The following is a 25,599-nucleotide window of genomic DNA, read 5'->3' as shown; positions in this document are numbered from 1 at the left end:
TATCAGGAATTTGTGAAGATCCTGCATATTGTCACATATCTTCAGTCATATTAGTACCCAGGAAACCCCTTTGACAGTAAAAAGCTAACATAAAATAAAGCAGAACAAAATATTAAGGCAGTAACTCCTTTTCTATCCATCACGACATGGTTATTTTTAAAGTAACTAAGAGGGGCGCCTGGGTGGCTCAGTCGTTAAGCGTCTGCCTTTGGCTTGGGTCATGATCCCATGATCCCATGATCCCATGATCCCATGATTGAGCCCTGCAGCGAGCCCCGCTGTGAGCTCCCTGCTCAGCGGGAAGCCTGCTTCCCCCTCTCCCACTCCCCCTGCTTGTGTTCCCTCTCGTGCTGTCTCTGTCAAATAAATAAATAAAATCTTTAAAAAAATAAAGTAACTAAGAATCCAGTTTCCAAAAGTGGGTACCCTGCTAGATTTCCTCTAATCAACCTTATCTTTGCCATTTCGGTTGTATGCCATGAGGGGGCAAACAAACAAAAGCAACTTGTGTACAAAAGTTTCTGCTGAGAATTATTTTTTCACAGTAAACTGAATTTGTCCCAGAGGATGTTGTAGCTGTGAAACTTTACAGAATTTTGGCATCTAAGAAGACTACATATATATAGGTCAAGATTTTTCTCTGGTAAAGCTTAAAGCAAGCACAGAAAATATTCTTGAGTTAATGCTTCAGGCTAAATTAATATAACATGTTGGGGTGCCTGGCTGGCTCAGTCAGTATGGCATGCCACTCTTGATCTTGGGGTCATGATTTCAAGCCCCATGTTGGGCATAAAGTTTATTTAAAATAATAATAATAATTAACATAACATGTTAAACCCAGCCTGAAGTTCTAGTGTAATTATCCAAGATTGCAATGTACAGCCAAGGGTGAGAACTAATGATGTGGAGGAAACAGAAGGAATTTTCTCCTGAACTGTATTAAACTAAATGCTGCACCTGCCCAGTTGGTTACGTTAAGAAATAACCCCTCCATTCTAACAGTACATCTATGCCTGGACTTTCATCTTGGTCTACTTTCTTATAGCTTCCTAGCAAAGTGCTTGTTGAAATGTCCAATCTGGTTTGGAAGAGAGATTTTTTCTGGACTTTGGTTGTGACAAGTGGGGGCCCCTCTGGTGGGGAGTACAACTCCAAGAGAGGTGGAGCAGTGGGGAGGGCAAGAACTGGTCTCAGCCTGGGCTGTCAACCCTCATCTAGGCCTCACTGGGTTAACTCCTGCTCTTTTGAGACTCCTTTCCACTGTTCAGTTTGCCTTTGATAATTGCTTTAAGCTGATTCCCCCATCTCTCCCCATAGAGTCAGGGAGGAGAGGGGAGGCACTGCAATGCTGGATTTGCCACAAGGGTTTCCCTGAGCCCTGAACTGCTCAAGGCCTTTTCTGCCCCCAGGTACAATGCAGATGTGTTTTCTTTTTTCTCCAGTATGCACCAGGACACAACAGGGTATGTCTGCCTCCTCATTCAGCCAGCCAAGAAATCTGACGCTGGATGGTACACGTTGTCAGCCAAGAATGAAGCTGGCATCGTGTCATGCACCGCGAGGTTGGATATATACGGTAGGTGTAATGTCCTCAGTTAAACATCTGTGTGTGATAGACAGCTTAAAAGAATTTTTTAAAGGATAGGCGTAGTGTGTTTCCATAACTGAATTGGTTGGATTATATTTTAGTGCTTAAGCAATGGATTTTAAAAATCATTTCATTCTAGTCACCTCAGGGCTTTTGTACACGTTTGCATTTTACTATGAGCTTAAGCTTCTTCAAAAAAATGTCCTATAATATTAGGAATTACAGCTATTTCAGAATTTAACTGTGTTTATGCTTCTGATCATCCAACATCTCATGCTGTCTCCTTAATACCATGGGCCATCCACTGGAACTCCCTCCTCACTGCCTGTCATTCCCTGCAGACATACCTCCACCCAGCAGAATTTTCCTGCCCCCATTCATCTGTTAATTCATTCCACAAATACTTATTGTGCCAATCCCACAACCAGACTAATAATAGAGAGCTGTCCTAATAATAATATCAAATGATGTTTGTATAATGACTTGTAATTTACAAAATGGAACCCTTAGACCACCCCCAAACAATTATTGTAATTGTCATCGCCCTCATCTAAATGCTGAAGAAACTGAGACTCAGGGAGGTTAAGTGTCTCTAGCCAGGATGCAAATGCAGGTTTTTGTATCCTTCCTTTGAGCCGTATTTCTAATTTTCAAAAGAATTTAACAAGTTAGGGGTTCCTGGGTGGCTCAGTCATTAAGCGTCTGCCTTCGGCTCAGGTCATGATCAGGTCAGGACCCTGGGATGGAGCCCTGCGTCGGGCTCCCTGCTCTGCAAGGAGCCTGCTTCTCCCTCTCCCGCTCCCCCTGCTTGTGTCCCCTCTCTCGCTGTCTCTCTCTCGCTGTCAAATAAATAAATAAATAAAATCTTAAAAAAAAAAGAATTTAACAAGTATACTTTATTAATGTAATGTATCCTGCTCCTCTCCTCTATACTTTTGACATTAACTGATATTTTTCAAGATATATTCCTTAATCCAAAAGGGTGATTCTTTTTTTCCTCTCCTTTAAAATTTTTTTAAAAAAATAATTTAATAATTAATAAATTTCTTACTCATGACTGGTTCAACATGATTAACCAGAATAACAACTAAGAGTCACTGTGTCTAGAACCTGAGGTCCCTGCTATTCATAGGTGCATACTAGATATACCCCTAGGTAGACCATACAGGAGGGGCCTTGGCCTTCCATTTTTCCCTAGGTTTAATATTTGGAGGAAATACATAGGTTTCTGATTATTTTCCCTTATCCTTGGACTTGAAAAGAAATTCAACTGTGAGGGACACTGACTCTAATGTACTTTTCCCTGGTGAGGGAGTGGGGAGAGAGAGGCCATCGATATATTTAACCTAGTCTAAATCCCCTGTTCATTTCATCCACTTTCCCATGTCAGAGGGAAATAGTTCTCCAGCTAAGAAACTCAGTACCAACAAGCCCTGAAACTGGTAAGTCTTGTCCCAGTCTTGCTCTCCACTTCCCAGTTCAGTTTTCTGGGCTCACCTCTCCCAGGCTCCTGTCTTGATTGAGCAGCACCAACAATAAGGGGTGCTGTTTCCTCGATTGGGACCTGGGAGTGGAGGAGGGAATGGAGGACTTGGGCTAAAATCAATCCCCTACCCCCTCACCACTACCAGCACTACCACTTCCTGCCTGTCCAAGGAACCGGGACAGCAGATGGGCTCCCCTGTCTCATCCAAAGTAGGGCTTCTGATAGAACAAAGTACAGTAGTCTGGTTAAGAGGTCTGGAGCCGAGACTTGACTATTCACAATGGCCTCACTGAGTACCTGCTCTTCAGTGGAATCACTGTAAGTTTTGTCCTCACTTTTGCAGCTTTCCAAATTTGATTTTGTCAATTCATTCAGAGGTATTTAGATTCTAAAAAAAACATTCAAAATAATGAAATCAACAAAGGTCCAGTTTGTAAATGAGAATGCTAAATAGGTCCATAGCTTTCTAGGATCCAGAGCATTCGTGATCCCCAACTGGTGCTCCCCCTTCTCCACACCAAGTCCCTAGAAACCTAATCAGAAGACTGCTTGGTAATTTCTGAATCAGACACAACAGCAGGACAAAGCAGTTTGGATGGATACTTCATTCAGGCATGTTCAAGTCTAAGGATCATCTCTGCCAAAAACAAGGTCTCCTTTAGACAGTACTTGCTGAACATGGAAGTTCTAATACATTCTCTTTTGTCTCTGAACCATGGTTGATTGCACACAAGTTATGTTTCAGTGTTCTTGCTACAACTCATTAGAACCTGATTAGGGTGGTGAGTAGGTAGTGGCTGATTAGTGATTAGGGTGTGAAATAGGTACTTCTAGACCCATCTTTTGGCTTCAATGCATTACCTCAGGTTTCTTGTCTCTACCTTCTGAGGTACCTGCCCTTGAGAGCCTGCAGCTCTTTCTACACTGCCACTGGAAGACTCCATGCTAGGTCAGTGGGAGGGAACATAAGAGGAGATATTTTGACAAATCACCCTATACCGCTACTTTTTTTTTATTTTAAGATTTTTTATTTATTTGAGAGAGAGTGAGCAAGAGAGAGAGCACAACAGGGGAAGCAGCAGGCAGAGGGAGAAGCAGACTCCCCGCCGAGCAGGGAGCCCGATGCGGGACTCGATCCCAGGACTCTGGGATCATGACCTGAGCCGAAGGCAGATGCTTAACCGACTGAGCCACCCAGGCATCCCACTACAGCTACTCTTATAGTCCCAGATCGTGGATTTTGGAATTAGGAGCGTAAGAGATCGCCAGCCCAGTTTGCCTATTCCTGGCAGGGGAGGAGAGATTTTATTGTTCTTTTGCAAATGACGCATTTCAGACCAGATATATTTCACAGAAAGTGTTTGAATGAGGACAGAATATACCCCTGCCTTGTACCCACTTGACTCCATTCCTTTGATTGTAACATGTTATTTGGTCCATTTTCCAGCTCAGTGGCACCAGCAGATCCCACCGCCCATGTCCATCCGGCCCGGTGGCAGTCGCTACGGATCTCTCACCAGTAAAGGACTTGACATTTTCTCTGCCTTCTCCTCCATGGAAAGCACAATGGTGTATTCATGCTCCTCTCGGAGTGTAGTGGAGAGTGATGAACTTTAGGAATGTCTGGGTGCCTGCTGTGTAAGGGGGCAGACTGTGGAGGGGGAAGGAGGACAAGCCAGACACAGTGGTTTCCAAACAAATAGATTTGAGTAAGTTCCCATGCTGCTGGGCCCGTGGCAAGAAGTGCTTTGAATAAGTCAGCTGGGGACTCTTGCAGTCTCAGCTGGGAGAAAGATGTAGGGCTGTGCCTTTTAAAGATTCCAACAAAAATGTGAGAAGACGATACAGATGAACCAAAGATGTCATGAAGCCATCCACTGCTTTGGGAAAAAGCTAGCATGATCCCTGCCCCCTGCTATGTTAGGGATATTTAGGCCCTACTAGGAGCAATGAGGGGCCATATGCTTGGGCTGAAAGGAGTTAGACTGTAGCGACCTTAGGTATCACTAACTCACCAAACAATGCAAAGGGAAAAGGTGGGGAGGTCTCCATTACCTTTCATCAATTACATCCATAGCAGTAGTTTTGACGGATTCATTTAATCAGCTTCTGCTTAACCTTAAGAGATCGTGCCATACAACTCACAGATGTGGAGAAGTACTTTTGATTTTCTTATCCTGAGTGTACTGAGCCACATCATAAGGTGCCAAAATGTGCTTGAGACACAAAAAATTGACTGAAACCCTCAATATTGCACAGTGCACTAGTTCTATAGCCAAAACAAGGCCCCATTAGCCCATCTGCACCATTTTCTTTTGGCTATCATGGTGAGTGGTTTTTCTTTCTGACTTTATACATCCCAAAATTCTAGAACTGAAAGGCTGTTAGTAAACCAACCAAAAAGAAATCTTCTGTGGGGTCACTTTTAAAACTACTAGCTTCGATTGCCACTTGCAAAATATGCAAGAGTTGTCATCATCTGCCCTTCCCCACTCCCCAAAAGTCTGGAAGTATATGAGGCAGTGAAGGAGGAAGAGATGCAAACAAGGAGAGGAAGTGGTAGGAGAGTGTTGTTTTCACCTGCCCTAGAAGAGCAGTGGGTGTGGAAGGAGACGTCTTGAATAGGTATGAACTGTTTTTCAGATAATTTGCATTTTCTATATAGAAAACATCATGCTAACCAGGAAAGTAGGAGAAAAGGGGAATGTGCATCTTTGTTCTATCCCACCTATTCAAAACCTGCCTCTTAAGCAATTTTTAGACGTAAGTTGACTGCAATTACCCCCAGCACCTAGAAGAGTGCTTAGCACCGCATAGACATTCAATAGATATTTGTTGGATGAATGAATCTTACATTAGATAGGGAAATCTGCAATTCACACAGCACTCCAAAAATTGCCTTGGGAATGGTCATCACAGCACAGCTTGCTCCAGACTCACCTGTGAAATGAATTGGAGGTGTCTGTTACCAATTCCCTGTGCACAGGTGTCTGGCGTTCTCTGAGCCAGGCACCCTCAACTGGCATCTTACTCCAATGAACAAATAGTTGTTGTTTAGAAAGGCTTGAAATTTTCTTCACTTCAAGGAAAGGATTTCCAGTACAAAAATAAATTCATTCACTCAAAAATCATTTGTGTGTCTACTCTGTATAAGATGCTATGTTAGAGACTTATGAATAAGACACAGTCCCTGACCTCAGGGAGCTTACAATCTAGTAGGGGAGGTAAGATGTAAGGCATAAAGAGTGCTGCTTTGGGTGGGGCGGGGGGGGGGGAATCTATTCTTTATCAAATAGAAGTTTCTCGTACTTTTCATCCTATGTTTTTATGACTCTAAAATCATCTTAATATTTTCAATCTTTATTTCTTAATGAAACAAAATGCCGTAGGTTACATCATTAAGAAATGAAGGTTTCAGTCAGTTATGCAGCGAAATTATTTGATTTGGTTTCCTTTTTTCATGTATTCAGGAACAATATAAAAAATACAGGCAACTGTAATGAAATAGTATACGTTTCATGCAGAATGCGTCCTCTAAAATGTTCCGTTGCCATGGTGGCTTCTATTATGAAATCTCTTCTAGCCAAAGAGAACTTTCTAACTCCAGGATTGTTCCTTCTTGGTCGTTCAGCTGACCTACCCATCACATCTATTTCTGTAAACCCTAAATAGTCTCCCCATGAAAGGATATTTTTCACCTCTATATGTCTTAGCTTTCTGGATACTTTTTATCTGTTGCTTTCTAGTGTTCACGGGAGAATTAGGATAAATATTATATTTGACCACTGGATGGCGCTGTCTAACCTAAAATATAAGAAACCTAAAAATCCCTGAAATTGGAGATGCTGGATTATGTCAATGCAGGCTTTCTGAACCTCAGCATCATTGACATTTTGGGGTGTATAATTCTTCATTGCAGGGGACTGCCCTGTGCAGTGTAGGATGTTTGGTAGCATCACTGGCCTCTAACTAGATGCCAGTACTATTAGTGGCCCATCCCCAGGTTGTGGCCACCCAAAATGTCTCCAGACAGTGTCATATGCTTCCTAGGAGGCAGAATCCTCCACCATTGAATGGATCAGTGCCCTGCTTTGAGAATTCCATTAGAAATCAATTATAATGAGGGATACTTATATAAGAAATTTTGCTTCTGCTGGATATGTTTGGACTCAACATGTCCAAAATCAGATTCATCATCTTCCCTTTCATAAATCATTCTTCAGCCTCGCTTACTGATTTCTATTAATGGCACTATCACATTCCTAGCAATCCAAATAAAAAGCATCCAAGTCAAGTCATTTTTTGCTTCCTCTAGCCAATCAATCACCAGATCCCATTAATTTTATTATTTCTTTTACATTCAGCCCTTCCTTTCCAACTCCCTGCAGTTCTCCCGTTCACACTTGCATTATTTTATTAATTCCCCTCAATATTTCTGACTTCAACTGTAATAAACGACTTCTAAGTGGCCTTTCTGCCTCTGTTCCTGCCGTTTCTCCCACCCAAATCCAGCCCAGATCTCAGTGGCAGCTCTTTCTTCCTGAAGTACTGCTCCACGTCTACTATTCCCCAATTTCAAACCCCCAGTGGCTCCCCAGAGCCAAATCAGGTACCCACTCTTCTACTCTGTGGTAGTCAAGGCTCGCTCCAATGTGATGCCAAAGCTTTTCAACGCATTCCTCAGAAAAGACACCCAATACAGCAACAAACCTAACACAGGCCCCTGGTTCCAGCTACATGCTTTTCTGTTGTCTCTACTTGGAAGGCTCTTTCCTCACCTCCACCTATGGCAATCTTATCTGTTCCTTAAAGCCCATCTGAAATGCCGCTGCCTCTGCGAACTATTTTCTGATCCCCCAGACCCCACCCAAATACAATTCTACTTTCTTTGAAAACTTATAGCCAGTTTCTTGAATCTGGAAGAAGAAAAGATGACCTTGTATAGTATTTTATATAAAACATAGCCTCTGTACACCTGCCTGTCCCCTCCCCTTGCACTAGCCAGTCTTGCCCACACTAGGTTTTAGCTACTGTTGGTATGGACTGTGTCAAAAGTTTGTCATGTACCTTATACAGAGCAGGCATTCAATAAATAGTCGTTGACCTAAACTGAACTTTAAATTTCTATGTAAGTCGATATGTTTCTATATAAAGTGAATTGAGTCTAGAGCAGTAGTTCTTAACCTGGGCTGCATATCAGAATCTCCTAAAGAGCTTTTAAAAATCTTGATACCCAGGCCACAACCCCAAATCAGTTAAGTCATAAAGCTCTGGAATTGTGGCATAAGCATCAGTATTTTTTAAAGCTTCCCAGGTGATTCCAAAGAGCAGCTGAGATTAAGAAGAATAATTTCAGAACTTACCCATAATGGTCCAAAGGGATGCAGATGGCATAAAGTTGTAGTTTTGGCACTTGGTGAAGAACATACTCCCGCCTTGTGGTACATGCAGTGCATGCCTAGAAAGTAGAAATAAACACACACTTTGGCCTTATTAGACCCTACTATTTTGTGCAACACTCATTAGACATGTAGCATTCATGAAGCCCCCAGAGGAAGCTCAAAAACCTGCAAAAATGGACCAGGGAAAGAGGGGAAGTTGATACAATTTGTCTGACCCTTTGTTTCTAAAAGCCATACAGGTCCCATAAGCACTCTTCTCTCCAAACAACCTGAAGGGCGTTTCATAATTTGATTAGTCATGGAAATGGGGATCAAAGGGGAAAATGGAGAAAGGAAATGCACCATTTAAATGAAACCGCCTTTTTGAAACATAGCACCCTTCGCTAAAGGAAGGTTTTAATCAGAATTACCAAATAGTGGAACTGGTTTCAATGCATCTTTCTCTTTTTATTCCTAACTTTTGTAGGCATCCAATGAGAAATCACATAGTTGAGAGACCAGCAGTAGATAGAGCCAGAACTCTGAATGAAACATACCATAGGGAATAACTCCCAGAGGAGTCAAAAGCTGACTTATATAGGGACAGATTGACTTGGATAATCCTCAAATGACAAATGGGTTGCTTTCCAGATGTTCACTTATAAATTGGTTGTTTAAAACTCCAACAAATGTATTTCCTTACACATACAACACACAAAGCTAGATTTCCTAAGTGAACTCAGTAAAGCCCATTTAAGTGGGTCTACTTGTTGTAATTGTACTTTACTAATTGACTGAGTTACAATATCCATTACACCTGATTGGGTTATGGTCCCAAGAACAGGATCCAGCCAAAGCAGCCAATAAGAGAAGAGAGATTACTTCCTCCTTTTTTGTATCTACAATGTGTCAAAGCTAAAGCGTGTCTAAGGTCCTCTGCATCTATCCCCCATTCTGTGTTTTTCTCCCCAGATACCCTGTGCTCCATGTTCTATAATCCCCCTCTGTGATAACCCATCCCATCTCAGCCTGCCACCATGCTTCATGCTCCAAAATGGCCTAACTCCAGTTCCAGGCGTCTGGGCCCAATGGTCAGAAGAAAGCAGTCCAACTGAACGAATTCCGAATGCCTGAGAGTCTTTTAACTTCACAGAGGGGCTACATTTTTTTTAAAGCAGTTGCCTTCTTCCTCCCATCAACTTCTGATTGACAGAATTGCTGACAAAGTAAAAAAAAAAAAAAAAATCAGGTTGGGAGGAGAGGTCTAGAGAACCAACTGGGTCAGACACCCAAATTCTTGTTGATCACAGCCTCCTTCTGTCCTCTTCACACCACACACTCCCCAAGCACCTTCCAAGCTGAGATCCTGGCCTGAGTCTGTTTATATCTGGGCTATTTATGAATTAGCTCAAAGGCAAAGTTCCTAACAATGACCTTTATTCAAGGTCCCTTCCAGGGTCCTTGGGTAACCTGGTCTCAAAGTATTTCTGCTGATGGTTGAGTAGAAAATCAATGTGCTTTACCAGTAAGATGAACAGTGACTTAGATTACAATAAGCTTGTTGAAGTCCTTTTCATCACTGATTGCCTTTTCTTGTTTTATGTGGATCAACATTTCAGAAAGTTAATTACTGAAACACTGCTTGAAGAATGCCAAGCATCTTCAACTTTGACAATGCAGTGGTCACCAGTATGCTAAAAAGAGTTGCTAATACCATGTTTATAAACATCTGTGTAGGGCGCCTGGGTGGCTCAGTTGGTTGAGTGACTGCCTTCGGCTCGGGTCATGGTCCTGGAGTCCCGGGATCGAGTCCCACATCGGGCTCCCTGCTCAGCGGGGAGTCTGCTTCTCCCTCTGGCCCTCTGACCCTCTTCCCTCTCGTGCTCTCTGTCTCTCATTCTCTCTCAAATAAATAAATAAAATCTTTAAAAAATAAAAAATAAACATCTGTGTAGTGCAAAAAATGCATATTTTTTGAAAATATGTTTGCCTCTTATTTCTAATTATATTAGTTAGCATACTTGGTATTATAGAATGATAAACAGGCTGCCTTTTGTTAATATGTAAATAATGGCCACCTCACACTCCAAAAAGCAATAGCCTTGAAATTGCAAGAAATAGAGAAAGAACACACTTTTCAATCCTCTGAGAATTGTGCCAAAAATGCTGAAAGCATAAAGAGAATGGCTGTACTGTAGAGGCATATAAATACTAATTTACTAGAAGATTTTAACATATGAGTGAATAGAAAATGTTTCCCTAGGAATAGAAATTAAAAGATTTCAACACTATTTGACAATAAATATTTCAAGGCTGAAATAAATGTATATTTTTCTTTAAAATGAAGAAAATAGTTCTAGTTTCCAGGTTTAAACTTTTTGATGAAGATTCAACCAATTTTTTAATGTACAAATATATTTGACAATTGGAAGTGATTTTGAAAAATTATTCTAATTCAAATTGTATAAATTACAACATGAATTATAATCTGGTTAAATATCAACAGAGCAACAGAAAGATAACTAGGTTTTAATCTTCCTAAAATATCCAGCAAATCCAGTAGACCTCTTATAAAATGTTCTTTAGCTCTCTAAGATAAAAATTCATTCTGCCTCCTAACTGAAAACAGAGACACATTTAAAAATGCGACTTAAAGATGGGAAAGATGGGGTAGAGAGGCTTGACCAGTTTAGATTGGAAATTAATGGAGATACAATAAAGAGGTGTTTTGGGGCACCTGGCTGACTCAGTTGGTGAAGCATGCAATTCTTGATCTCACGGTTGTGAGTTTGAGCCCCATGTTGGGTATAGAGATTACTTAAAAATAAAGTCTTAAAAAAAAGCTGTTTTAATACCCGTAAGAAACATAAGTTATTTTCATATAGTATGGTAAGACTGAATTGTACAATGTTCCAAAATTCCAGAGAACCTGATGTTTTTCACAGATTCAGTGACTTATCTGCAAACTAGCAGATTCTTGTAATTTTTCCACAATTAGTAGTGTAAAAATTCAGTGAATTATATGCTAGTATTGACTATAGCAGTCACTACCAAAAGATTACTAAATGTGCATGTGTACAGAGTATAAATGGTTTTACTGTGTTTAAGGAGAGTTAAAACCCTAAAATAATTCAAATGAAATCATTTGTATGCAACTGCATTGTCTTAATGCACATGTGTAAATTAAATTTTACTTTATCCGTATTTTTATTTCAGAGACACCTTATCTTCTTTTCTGATTTTCATTTTTCCAATCTTTAGCATTAAGTTTCTTTTTTTTTAAGATTTTATTTATTTATTTGACAGAGAGAGACATAGCAAGAGGGAACACAAGCAGTGGGAGTGGGAGAAGCAGGCTCCCCATGGAGCAGGGAGCCCGATGCGGGGCTCAATCCCAGGACCTTGGGATCATGACCTGAGCTGAAGGCAGACACTTAACGACTGAGCCACCCAGGCACCCCTTTAGCATTAAGTTTCTTAATCTACCCTTTTCCCTTTGTTACCTTTCTGTTGAGATTTTAAAAATCTGTAAAATATTTAATAGCATCAGGAAAGCTCCTTATTTCTAGGCATTCTTAGGTGAATTCCTAGGAATTCAAGGGGGATTTTAATAACTCAGATGAATTTCAGACACATTCTCTGATTTTTCTATAACTCTGAGGTCTCTTGTTTCTTTATCCATAAAATAAACAAAATACTTGATTGAAACTTTTCCAGGATGGAGGCTAGGATAAATAAACATTTATGAAGAACTTACTTTGGAGACCCCCAAAAAAGTATAGCAGTTTTTTTATTCCAAAGGAAACATTTAAAATATTTTTCTCCAAAGTAAGTAGTTAGATTTGCTTTAAACATTCACATTTCTTTCCTGCCCCACTACCCTGTTTTTCTTTAGAGGAGTAGTACAAAATGGTGGAATCGTCTTCTAACATGGTATGCAGTTAAAAGAAGAATCTAGAGAAAAATCAAATGAATTCAAGAAATATTCTATCCGCTTTCTGCGGCAGATTCCAGGAATATTTATTTTGGCGTAGATAGAATAGCCTACAGGAATTCTGACTCCTGTGTCCATGATTGAAGCTAGTGGAAATAATGACTCTGCCGCCCACAAAGAAAGAGCAAAGGAGTTCCTGTATTCCTTTCTGGCTTAAGCAGTTCAGGACAACTTCATTGTACTATTCCAGACCCCAGTGAAAAAACTTTTGTTTCATGCTAGCATGTCAATGGCCTTATGTTGAAATGAATCAACTTTACAATAACAGATAGATATGGACCCACAAAAATGAGCACAGCCTTTGGCCACTGTTTTTGCATTCTTGGCTACATCGAGTCTGAATTTAACCCCAATGATTCATTTCAGCCATGAGGACTGACAAAGGATGTACATATGCCCACAGGCATGGACACACATGCACACAAACACACACACTTCAACTGAGGCATGGAGCACCCATAGCTAACATTCAATCAGAATCAGCACACAAACACACACACACACTTCAACTGAGGCATGGAGCACCCATAGCTAACATAATTCAATCAGAATCAAGAGATGCCTCTTACAAACATGGTATGCTTCCATCTTAGGAAGCTTGAGTCAACTTATTTTCTAAAGTACTTTTTTGATTATTGAAATCCTAATGGAAAAAACATTGTAGCAGCCATTTTAAAATGTGTGAATTATATAAACTATGTTTTGCTTCCATTACTAAAAAGCAATTAATGGATCTTGGCTTTTATTCCTGTTCTTCATCATGATGCATGTTAGATATTCTGTGGAACTGAAAACAAGTGATCGCTTAAGCCCAAATGTTTGTGAGCATAAACTGTGTCTTTCTTCAAAAGGTATGTGGTACTATATTCCCGTAGACCAGGCATCTCCATGACATTGTTACTGTTTCCCAGTCTTGCTTTCTTAAAGATTTGTTGGGGGTTGTGTTTTGTTTGGAAACTTTGCAATTAGAAGAAGAAAAAATAAGAATTAAGAACCAGTATTTAATTCAACCTGGATATTTTAAAAAGCAATTTAGAGGATGTGATGGACTGTTTCTTTATTCATTAAATAAATTTTATTTATTCTCAGTTAATTGTTGGGTTTGTTTTGCTCTGTATCTTGGTTCCAGACTATGTATGTGAGATAGGTAAATTCTTGTTTTCAGTGGTTTTCTTTCAGCTCAGGTATTTTTTGGATACACTGCCAGTTTAAAATAGCAATCTTAAAGACCTATGTTACTTTAATAAAACAATTGTTAGAGCTTGTACACACTTGTATTCATGACGAGAGAGCAGAATGGGTTATACCCATGTATGAAGACAGGTCATATATTTATGGTGTTTTTTTTTAAGATTTTATTTATTTATTTGACAGAGAGAGAGACACAGCGAGAGAGGGAACACAAGCAGGGGGAGTGAGAGAGGGAAAGCAGGCTTCCCACGGAGCAGGGAGCCCGAAGCGGGGCTCGATCCCAGCACCCTGGGATCATGACTGAGCTGAAGGCAGATACTTAACGACTGAGCCACCCAGGCACCCTATTTATGGTTTTATACGCACTTTGAAATTGTTTTCATCCATAGGTAGCAAAAAGAGGTAGCTTTAGTGATGCCTAAGCAGAGAGCAGAGGTGAGCCAAATTCAGTCCAAAAACAGCACTATGCTTTTACTATAAGATGGCAAAATTTAAGTAACTGAGCCTCAGTTGTTGAATCCTACACTTCTATTAACCACAACACAAATACATTCTATCTGGTTCATATCTAACAAATTTTAGATCTTCATTACTATAAAGGCCACCTCATTAACTAAGAAACTGGCTGTATTGGATGTTAAAAAAGATAGCCCAATCCTCTTCACATCTGCAAATACCAAAAGTTGGAAGTCAATATAATCACTTTTTTGTAATGAGGTTAATGATGTTATAGTACATATTGTTCAGTTAAGTGGTTTTTAACACTGACATCCTACTAGAATCACCTGGGGAAATTTTTAAACTATGTCCAAGCCTCATCTTGGAGCAGTTAAACTAATTCTTGAGCTGAGGGCTCCAGACCTGGTATTTTTTTACAAGACTCCTAATGATCCTAGTGACTCTAATGAGCAGACAGGGTTGAGAACCACTGGCTTGAATGGTCTTTCGCATCTTGATAGCCCTGTTCATTTGTATATGGTTTTCAAGACTTCTGACCCTGGGGTTTGGGTATTCAGCCTCCGGCTAGCACCTAGGAAGAGCTCAGATATAATAACTAGTCAAACTGAAAACCTGCCCAGGGGAGTCTTCTTTTATCATTTAATGTCCCCTCTTAAGAGTTCTTATGGCATAGGTTACTGGTACTACACTGTTGAAGCATTCAGCTATGCTTTGTTTAGGACTGCTTATTGATTAGTACATGTGTGTTCTTCTTGGCTGCATACCCAAGGACAGGGGTGCTGTTAAGCAAGCCTGTGTGTGGGTAGCTGCTTGATAATATTTGTTGATTTTTTTAAAGATTTTATTTATTTATTTGAAAGAGAGAACACACGCAGGGGGAGCAGGAGAAGCAGGCTCCCCGCTGAGCAGGGAGCCCAACGCGGGGCTCAATCCCAGGACCCTGGGATCATGACCTGAGCCGAAGGCAGACACCCAACTGACTGAGCCACCCAGGCGCCCCTGTTGATTTTTTTAAAAAGGGAGCCCAGGTAAAAGAATATTTTTGAATTTCAATATGCCCTGCTGTCAAACTAGAAAGGACACAGATTTTTCAAATGTGGACAGTATAGAGTACTGTAGAGTTGCAACTCTTTAGTTTTTGGTATATGTATGATAATACATGAATCTTAACTTCAAAAAGATTTTGCACCTATGCTATCCAAGCTCTTAATCCATAAAACATAATGGATTTCCCACTGTACAGTTTTTGGAGTTTTATCAAAGACTGGATTTTTTTAAAAGATTGTATTTATTTATTTGACAGAGAGAGACACAGCGAGAGAGGGAACACAAGCAGGGGGAGTGCGGGAGGGAGAAGCAGGCTTCCCGCCGAGCAGGGAGCCGGATGCGGGGCTCCATCCCAGGACCCTGGGGTCATGACCTGAGCCTAAGGCAGACGCTTACCTGAGCCACCCAGGCACCCTTATCAAAGACTGGATTTGATCACTGAGACCCATTTACTTTTCCCTCAAATGTCTTCCAGGAAAACATAGTACATCAAGTGGGATGGATAGCTTAGGGATTTGGTAAGAGCTAAATTGCTTCCAGAGATTTCAAAAACACAGGACAGGCAGCTATAGGCAAAATATTTAAAGGACAGATTCCCATTCTTTTTGGAGAATGGGGATGGGGAAGAAGAGACACAGGATGAGGATCCTATCTTTTTAATTAAATTGTTCGATTTCACTAAGAAACTACTGTTAATCAAAAAAGACATATTTATTGAGTTTATTCTACCTATCCCTCTATACTAAAAGCCATAGAGATAAAAATGAAAAGCACAGTTCTCTTTTACAAGGTATTTACAGTCTAGAGAGTGGGATATGAACCCTACTGGGAAAAGGAGTCCATCTTAATACATTTTTGAGAATTGTCCTAATTAATACATTTTTAGTACTGATTTTATTCATTCTCAAACTCTACAAATTTACTGGGATTATTAATGAAGCTTTATGAGTCTAAACTACTGTGCCCAAATAGTAAGAAAGGCAGATGCCCAGAGCCTTGCCGTTAGTTCAAGTACACACTGCAATGTGGAGTGTGGCCAGAAAGAGAACCTGGCATCGTCTCTTCCAGAGCTGTGTAGTTTAAACTATAGTGTCTTCTAAGAGCCTAAACATTTTACCCTCTAATTTGCAGTGAGGAAGCAAAGCCCTGAGCCCTCCTCAGCTTCTTATTAATGGATATCAGAAGGGAAGGGAAATTCAGCATTGGTTTCTCAAAGTTTTCTAGAGATACACTTGCGATTTTGTAAGTTTAAGTTTATGCCCTGGGGAAGACACTTTCATTCCTTACAAACCAAATGGATTTTGATAATTAGGGATAACTAAGAAAGTAAAATTTCTACGGAGACTTTCTATAGAAATAAATATAAATTGCCAATAGGTGGCTGCCTCTGATGTTAGGCGTTGGAATCCGTAAGTTTGGGGAATGTCACTATTGTTTCTGTTGACTAGTGAAAAATGTCAAATGCACACACAACTCAGAGTCTTGTTTTTTCTAGTTATTATTTCTAATTACTATTTCTAATAATGCACGCAGAGCTGTTGACCACCAAGTCACTCTTTACATTAAAGGTTTGGTTTATTCATCCAATGGTTAAGCAAATTTATAAAAATAATTCAAACCAATACCATGCATACTATTTTGCTCTAATCTTGATTAGTCTTGATGGTGGTGATGCCCTTTTTGCTAGCTTGTATTGATTAAAAGGAAATCACTTACAAAAGCAACATTTTTTAAGTTCTCAGTGCTAGTTACATTTATATATATATTAACATATATATATTCCTATATAGGAATAAATATATTTATTTGGGTACTTGTAAGGAATTAGTAGTAATTGGCTTAAATAAAATATTGAGGAATTGTATATCTAGTTACTTAAAAGCTAAATGTTATTTCAACTACTTTAACCTTTAAAAAAAACATGAAAAATGTATCTATATTTCCAAGTTCACAGAGAAAGCTTTCAAATTAATTATTTGTATTCTCATCAGCTTGTCTTTTTTTTTTTTAAACGAAGTATTACAAAAGGGCACATTTGCCAATCAGTGCAATTAGATTTCAACGTTCCATATCTTCACTCAGAGAAGCACTCAAATCATCGTCCCCAAAGAGGCCTTTATTGCCATCACGAAACTAGCAGGGCACTTGGCATGAAGAACAAACCCACATTTTTATTTATATATTACAAAATCTATATTTTATAATGTATACATTTAAAAATACAGAGCACTCACGCCCTGTACTCTAGCAAAAAAAAACTATGACTACTTCATGCATACACACACAATGCACTAAGCATAAATGCATTTACACGACGGGTAGGTAGCTGTTTTAAGCATACACAAGTAATGGATATTGTCAACTTCACCCGAACAAGTCAAACTTACAAAGTTTAAGAAAGTTATTATCTCTCTGAGGACTAAAACTGCAGTATAGCCTAATCCTATTTTTTTCTTAAGATTGTTTTCCCTCAAAGTCGTCCCAAAAAAGGGGGAAGGGGCATTATTTTCACAGCAATCAAAACCATTCACAAGATCCATTAATGTAATCTACAAAATACCGATAAGGAGGAAGAGAAAGGCAATAAAATCGTGTCCGTAAGACCGGTGACGCGAATAAAAGTAACCTGAAAGTTTGCTATTTTATTCTAAGACTGCATCCTTGGCCACCTACTGGGGAAAGGGCCACGGCTCCGGAGCTCGATTACTGGGCATCTCCCCCTGGCAGGGCCGCGCGCCCTAAATGGCCATCTGAAAGGGCTCTGGCTGGAAGCCGAAGAGCCTCTGGCCGTAGGGCTCGCTCTCACCCGGTAGCTTCGCGCCCGCAAACGGAAGGTAGTGGTCGCGGCCAAAGTGCTCACAGTGGAGACTGACCCAGTCCCGCTCCGAGCCGAATCGCTCGGCCTCGGCCAGGATACGGGTCAGCGCCATGATGTAGCTCAGTGCCATCTGCAGGGTCTCATACTTGGACAGCTTTTTATCCTGGCCCCACTGGGGCACCACCCTGCGCAGGCGATCGAACGCCGTGTTGAGACCCTGCATGCGACGGCGCTCGCGTGCGTTGGCCGCCAAGCGCCTGCGCGCCGCGCTCTCCAGCCTTCCAGCCCCGGCGCACGCACCCGCGCACTCGGCGCCGCCTGCGCACGGGGCCGCGGCGCGCGCTGCCGCCGCCGCGTTGCTGGGCTTGCAGGACTTCATCCCCCGCCGGAAGGAGGGAGGCGCTGAGCTCACTCGCCCGCTTAGGCACCTGCGCGCGAGCCGGTCTATCGAGCCGCTCCCCAACGTGGCTCTTCTGAGCGAGTAAGTCATACACAAAGCAACTCGTGTGGAATCAGAGTTTACAGTGGGGAGTGGGGGACCCCGCCTTCCGTCCTACTGGATAACCAGATTGATGTCTCTTCACTGGCTCAAATTTAGGGGAAACTGAGGTGCTGAAGAGAAAGTCATTTTCCCAACGTGAGGTTGGAAAAGAGAAGGGAACCTTCTTGCTGCAGAATTTGGTGTGGCTGGTTTGGGGAAGGTCTTTCAAGTCCTCTGGGAAAGCCCGAGACTTCTTTTTCAGGAAGACGAGATCTTTCCAGATGCTCAGATAGAGAAGGAGCGCTTTTTCCGCAGTAGCTGTCGGAGAGTGCTGGATGAATCTTTGAAGGAGGAGAATTTATAGCAGAGGGCTGAGGGAGGGAACAGGTGGTGGCAGGTGGGCGGGCGTCCCTCGGCTTCCATCTCAGCACCTTCCTACCCTGGGAACTGCAGGCGGGGGGAAGGGGAACGACGCACAGCAAAATCCTGACATTACAGCCTTCGTCTGTTGAAGTTTCTCCAAAGCTATGTCCAACAGTAACACACCATCTGGAGTGGCCTGGCTGTCCCCAAAAGAATAACAGGGTGGGGGGTGGGGAAAGAGCTTGGTCCATCTTTTCCCGTATCAACGGGCAGCTTACATATCAAAAACTTAACCAAAGTTTTACAGTTATTAGAAATTATTTGTGTGAACATGTTGGTCTTGGAATTATGAGATATATTAGAAGTTTAAGATGATTTAGCTTTGTCAAGATGAATGACAATTTTGGTTAATGCCGATCTAGTATATTGATGTTTTTATTTTAGCTATTAAATAAGTTGGGACAAATTAGTAGGTCTTAATATTGCAGACCTGGAATTTTACTGTGCAAATAATTTGGCTGTTTTCTGCAGAATAACTTATTGTAACATATCAAAAGATATTACTGGTATATCAAAAAAATATTCTAGTTATATAGTTGGATTGCATGAGTTTGGATACTTAGGCAAATTAACTCAGAATTTATACTCCATTTCCCCTGAAAGAGGCTCATAAATGTTTTGGGGACATATATTGAGATGATAATTATTTAATCTGACATTTAAATCTAATAAAACTAATCATAATGCACATATATGTGCAAAATGGAAACATCTAAGTAATTTGTGAGATTTTTAAAAACAATTTCTAATGGAAGATTTATCCCCATCTCATAAAGCTATAAATATTTCATACTCTGTGGATGTTTTAGTTGTATCAGCTGTCCTCAGGAACAATAACAAAGCATGATTTCCACTATTGATAATGATCTGATTTATACAGAGAACCCATTAACTTGATTCTCTCATCACGACTTTTTTCTAGTTCTTAAGGAAGAGTAAAGTGGCAAAGAAACCAGATCCAAATAGATTCAAGCCAGGATCATTTCTGGATTCTTCAGGAACACCATGTTCTTTCTCCTTTTGAAGTATGGATTGTGTCAGCATTATTCTCAGATATTTTTGTTAAATTCAATTTTCAACAACCTCTCACAAAGCAGGAGTCTTTTTACTGTAACTTTCTTCCCCCACCTTTGCCTCAGACTGAAACCCCATTGTGAATGCCCTGACTCCCAAGTCCAGTCTTCCCATAAATAGTTGATTAATCCCCAGCTGAAGCAATGACAGTGAAATGAAGTTGAGTAACTTGAAGACAATAGGATGCAATTGAACATTAATGATCTCCAGCATGACAGATGTTGAACACAGACTTTTACACGGAGCCACTCAGCTCTGTTACTCTGAGTCCTAATAGTCTTGGTCAGGAATGGTAGTCCTGTGACAGGAAAGACTATGTTATTTCATCATCAAAATGTCAAATATACTTTTTGAATTTTTATGGAAATCTGCCCTATTAATCCTATTCTTTCTCATGTTCACTTATCTCATCCCTTTCCCCAAAGGAGCCTTCTCTGTGATACTCTTTGGAATGTTCCCTCACAAAACATACTGTGCACTTGTTCGGGGCACTACTGATCAAAGTGCTAATAAGATGCATGATTTTGCAGGCCATATATTCATCTTTGGAGAGATTATAGCCTGTGCACCAAGAGAAGAAAAGCACAACTTAAAGAGAAAAAGGAGGGGCGCCTGGGTGGCTTAGTTGGTTGGGCGACAGCCTTTGGCTCAGGTCATGATCCCAGGGTCCTGGGATCGGGCCCCGCCCGCATTGGGCTCCCTGCTCAGTGAGTCTGCTTCTCCCTCTGCCTCTCTCCCCTGCTTGTGCTCTCCTGCTCTCTCTCTGTCAAATAAATAAATAAAATCTTAAAAAAAGAGAACAAGAAAAAGGAAAAATAGCAGTATGCATACAGCACATAAGAACATAAACTAGTGGATATCTATGACATGGAAATTGATCCAGGATAGAGAATATTGCTATAATAAAGGGCCTTAGGAGTATATAGTGTGTACAGTAAGACATTTCCCAAATGCATTCTGGAGGACAATTTATTAGTACTATGAAGAGGCTATTGGGGAAAAGGATTTCATTGTCAAGTAAGTTTGGGAAGCATATTTACTGTCTCCTGCTTGGATAGACACAAAGCAAAATTGGTATAGTAAAGTTTCTGAGAAGTTCTAAGGTAAAGAAACCTACTGACTCTAGCATTTCCTAGACCTTTTTGAATACAGAATGCTTTTTTCCTAGAGAAGCCTGTTCACAGAGTTCCTTGGAATACACTTTTTCAAACCTGCTCTAGTACCTCCCATTTATTTTATAGAGGAGAAGGTGAGATATATAAACTAAACACTATGCTCAGAGGTATTGAGCTACTTAATGACTATATTAAAATTTCCTGTGTCCTTTGATTTTAGAGATTTTGAAATTATAAAAGCACTTAATACAAGCCACTCAGTTTACAGTGGGGCAACAGATCCACCAGTGACTTCCCGAAGTCAGACAAGTCACTAGTAAAGGTTTCAGGAATAAAATTAGAAATTTTGTGCTTAAAGGACAGTGTTATTTATTTTATAACCCTGATGTCTAGCACAGTGCCTAGACAATGAAGGGTAATACATGACACGAACTGAATGGCTAGAAAAATAAATTAGGTAAATGAGAGATAGATGCTACAGAATGAGTGCATTCCTAGTGAATAACCCATGTAAATGATTTGCATTCCCTCACCTTGTAAAGAACACACACATTAGCTCCACATTTTGAATGCAAAATTAATTCTTTCTTACCAAAAAATATAGCCATTTGAGCCAGGAGAACATGCATGTCAGAAACTCCCACAATGTTTCTGTACTGAGGGTATGATCCTACCAGGTGAACTGGTAGTTACTGTATATCTCAGGGTTGGCCAGAAATCAAAACTGGCAGATAGAGATGGGGGAGAGGGAGAAGTAGAAGGAGCTTACACCTGTAGGAGTAGAAAAATAGGAGCAATATTATTTTAGAGGAAAGATGACAAGGATGCAGGAGTTCCTGTCCCAGGCCCCAGAAGTGATCACTTATCTACAGAAAGTATGGGCTCACCACAGTGCCCCAGGTGATTCTCCAGCCCCCATCACTTCACACACTGCTTGAGAATTCTGGCTTGACAGTCTGATTTAGTTTCTCATCACCATGAGCCAGACTGATTTGCATGGTTTGGACTCTGCATTTACTCTTCTCCATAGTGGATCTTAGCCTTCTCTTAGCATCTGGGTTAAGCACCATCTTTGGAGTCAGTTTTGAGTCCTGTATCTCCTGTCAGCTAGCTTTGTGCTCTTGCACAAATCACTTCTATTTTTCTATCTGCAAAGTGGAATCATAATACCTACCTCACAGGGCAGTAGAGAGCATTAAATGAGACTATAGCTGTAAAGGACCCTGCCTGGTCCCTAAGGAAGTCACTCTTTAAATGACAGCTAATACTACATGTTGTGAGTAGTTTTTACAAATGATAATGAAAATGAACTTAATGAAACATTGTTTGAATCTTTTATACATAAAGCTACAGTTAGTCATGATGAGAATCCCAGCTGTGCAACCTTAGGCAAGTTACTTAACTTCTCTATACCTCTTAACTTAATCTGTTAAAAAGAGGGTTAATGGGGCACCTGGGTGGCTCAGTTGTTAAGCGTCTGCCTTCGGCTCAGGTCATGATCCCAGGGTCCTGGGATCGAGACCCGCATCAGGCTCCCTGCTCCGTGGGAAGCCTGCTTTCCCCCTCCCACTCCCCCTGCTCGTGTTTCCTCTCTCACTGTCTCTCTCTGTCAAATAAATAAATAAAATGTTAAAAAAAAAAAAGAGGGTTAATAATAGAACCAATCTTATTGATTTGGTATGAGATTAGATAGTTACTCTTTGTAAGCACTTAGCTCTGTGTTTGGCATACAATTAAATGCAGTATAGGTGCTTGTTTGGGTAAGTAAAATGACCTGTGGCAGTTGTTCAAGATGTAGATTAGCTACCCCTCCTTTCTGCTCATTTTTGCTTTATTTTCCTGCTCTTCCATACAGGGAGCAGTAACAGAGAGAAGAGTAAATGAAGAGGAGTTCCCTTTCCCTTTTGCTGCTCAGGGCCTTACTGGGTAATAAATTTAGGGATTGCATTATAGTTTGAGGTTCAGTTTTATAGTTATAAACACATATTTTAAAGCGTTAATTTTCAGGGGATGCTCTGTTTTTCCAGTGACTGGAATATTTGCATTCACCATCCAGGGCCTTCCCTTCCTGGTACTGAGGTTTTTGAGAAGACAAATCAGTTACGGTTTCTTTTCATGAGTTTAGAAGCAGAACAAAGGGAATCAATCTGAGGGATGTGCTGCACTGTTCTATGGTAAATTTGGACCAGAAACTGTTTTTCAGAATGCCTTTCCCTGTGTCATTCTGGATTTGAGGTGGGCAAAAGGAAGTTATCTGCTTCTTTGGGAAGCAGAAGTGAAGCCACCATGCCCTGAACATCATTTGCAGGTTAGAGGCCATGAAAGACAGACACAGGGGTGCAGGTGGATTCCAGTTTGTTCTTGAACTTTCTCATTGTGTATCTACTTCTCCCTCCTGACTGCCAGCTCTGCTGACAGCACCTCCCCAACCCAGTCTTATTGCAGCCGCTGGAAGTACATGCCTCCCAGACCCCCCTACAAGCTCCTCCTCACTCACCCAAGCCAGGGCTGCTTAGTGACTATGCCCTGATGCTTCAACAACCCCTTCTGGACCCTTATGTTCTTAGCTCCTTCCCCTATTGTGTAAGTCCTCATCCTTAGAATACATTCCTGCTTCCATAGTCCGTACGGTGGCCCTGTTTCCCTGGCTGAACCCTGACTGGTACAAGGAATCTTTTCTCCAGGCAACAGCAAAATCACAGGACCCATCCCTGCCTCCCAGCGAAGACTCTCTACAAGGGTGCCTCCTTGTCTGTGTGTCCACCGATAGTTACTGTTTCCATCTGTTCAGCCCTGTGCCAGACAACATCAGGGATGACGGCCTTTAAGCCTAATGGAATTCACAATCCAGTTATGGAGATAAGACCCAACACCCATCAAAAAACTAACCCTGAGTCATAAACCAGGGTTATATTCCCCAAACAGCACACAAGATAGTCCATTAGAGTATGTGAAAAGATTAGAAATTCTGCTGATGTTTATCTCATTTTACAAATTTCTATCTTGGGGTATAATTATAGCATACAAAATATAAAAACATATTTTTGTATATGAGTATATAGGGCTGGTGACCCCACCCCTCTGACATCATCTCTTACTGCTGCCCCCTCAAAAGGCTGCTTCTCCTCCACTTCGCATGCTTCCCCCCACTTTGGTGCTCCTTCCTGGTTGCTTCCTTAGCCTCAAATGCAGTTTCCCCAGATCCTCCCTGGCTGGCTTGGTTGTGTCATTCAGCTCCTGTTCTATCCAATGCTTTATGTCCTTAGCTGTTTGTTTGACAAAGGAATTCAGGGGTTTCCTCTATACTATTCCTAGCTGTATCTCCAGTACCTAGAATTGTGTCTAGCACATAACAGAGGCTCAAGAAATACTGGCTGAAGGAAAAAAAGGGAGGAGGAAAAGGTAGATGAAGGGACCCCACACACAAAGGGAGTGTAGACACTGTTCCCCTAGGAACACAGCTCTTTTTCTTCCTCCTCATACAGACTCTTCTGAGGGAAATTGTGCCCTCCAAAAGCGGTGGCAACAGACCTGCTGCTTTTGTTTCTGCTCTGAAATTGTGGTATTTGCTGTTTTGCAGGGAGCAGGTGGCTTACTTCCCCAAAGGGTGGCTCTCATTACAATCCAGGTTTCAGGCAGTACCTGAGTCAGCTCAGAGTCAAAGCCCAGAAGCCTACTGGCCCAGGCCAGCCGCTGATACCCGCTCCCTGCCCCAGGGGGAAGTGGTTTTCTCTCGAATTTAGTTGGTGTTGCTTTTTGTTTCCTTGTGCAATTTCACCAGCTTGGCTGAACAAGTTTTTCTAATGTGTGAAGACTTGGGTCTTTTAATTCTGTGTTCTTTTTCCTCCTCACCATCATGTTCGATTCTTACTTCCCTATTTGTGCCCCAGCCTCCTACTGACCTTCACTGAGCAGGGAGCAAGAAGATGTCATGCCTAGCTGATCAGATATCTGTACCAGTCAGATTCCTGGCTGTCTCTAAGTGGGATCCAACACTGGTAGCCATAGGAGTATATGTGCTTTTCTATTCCTTTGGCAGCCATGTACCAATTTGTTTCATTGTTTCAAACTTTTCACTCATTTATTCAAATATTAAGTGAACTTATGTGCCGGGTACTAGAAATAGAACTGACCACACTGCAAAAATCTCTACCCTCGTGGATATTTAAAACTAGTATTGTTGGTATCTTCTTATGAATTTATTTCCTGTTTCTCCAAATACGTTATAAGGTTTTTCTTGAAGATTTTATTTATTTGACAGAGAGAGAGACAGCAAGAGAGGGAACACAAGCAGGGGAAGCAGGAGAGGGAGAAGCAGGTTTCCCACTGAGCAGGGAGCCCAGGACCCTGAGATCATGACCTGAGCCAAAGGCAGACGCTTAATGACTGAGCCACCCAGGCACCCTTAGGTTATAAGTCATTTGAGGGAAGGGGCAAATTTCAGATACCTGGGTCTTGCTAGAGTGTTCGATAAATATGTATTTGCTACTTGGTTTACTGAAGTTTTTACTCAGGCTGACCTTAAGCTAAAGAAACCAATAT

General features: G+C 41.1%; 2 protein-coding genes across 2 annotated transcripts in view; one reads left to right on the top strand and one right to left on the bottom strand.

Moving 5' to 3' along the window:
* The window catches only part of MYPN (myopalladin), an 83,443-nt gene extending 77,254 nt beyond the window's left edge, over positions 1 to 6,189 (top strand). The window contains exons 19-20 of the mRNA XM_025850239.2: positions 1,443 to 1,576; positions 4,522 to 6,189. Coding sequence (XP_025706024.2) covers positions 1,443 to 1,576; positions 4,522 to 4,691 — 304 coding nt within the window. The 3' untranslated portion in view covers positions 4,692 to 6,189. The remainder of the gene's footprint in view (positions 1 to 1,442; positions 1,577 to 4,521) is intronic.
* ATOH7 (atonal bHLH transcription factor 7) overlaps positions 1 to 18,759 on the bottom strand; it is a 61,856-nt gene extending 43,097 nt beyond the window's left edge. Inside the window, exons 1-3 of the mRNA XM_073878924.1 lie at positions 17,820 to 18,759; positions 8,438 to 8,532; positions 5,929 to 6,014 (exon numbers count right to left, since the gene is read on the bottom strand). Coding sequence (XP_073735025.1) covers positions 17,885 to 18,454 — 570 coding nt within the window. The 5' untranslated portion in view covers positions 18,455 to 18,759 and the 3' untranslated portion in view covers positions 5,929 to 6,014; positions 8,438 to 8,532; positions 17,820 to 17,884. The remainder of the gene's footprint in view (positions 1 to 5,928; positions 6,015 to 8,437; positions 8,533 to 17,819) is intronic.
* Between the last annotated feature and the right edge of the window lie 6,840 nt (positions 18,760 to 25,599).

Source organism: Callorhinus ursinus, unplaced genomic scaffold (genome assembly GCF_003265705.2).
Source record: "Callorhinus ursinus isolate GAN/ISIS: 27379988/994484 unplaced genomic scaffold, GSC_fseal_2.0 scaffold31, whole genome shotgun sequence".
NCBI lineage: Eukaryota > Metazoa > Chordata > Mammalia > Carnivora > Otariidae > Callorhinus > Callorhinus ursinus.
The sequence above is the reverse complement of the archived record's forward strand: the minus strand, read 5'-3'. Positions and strand labels throughout refer to the sequence as shown.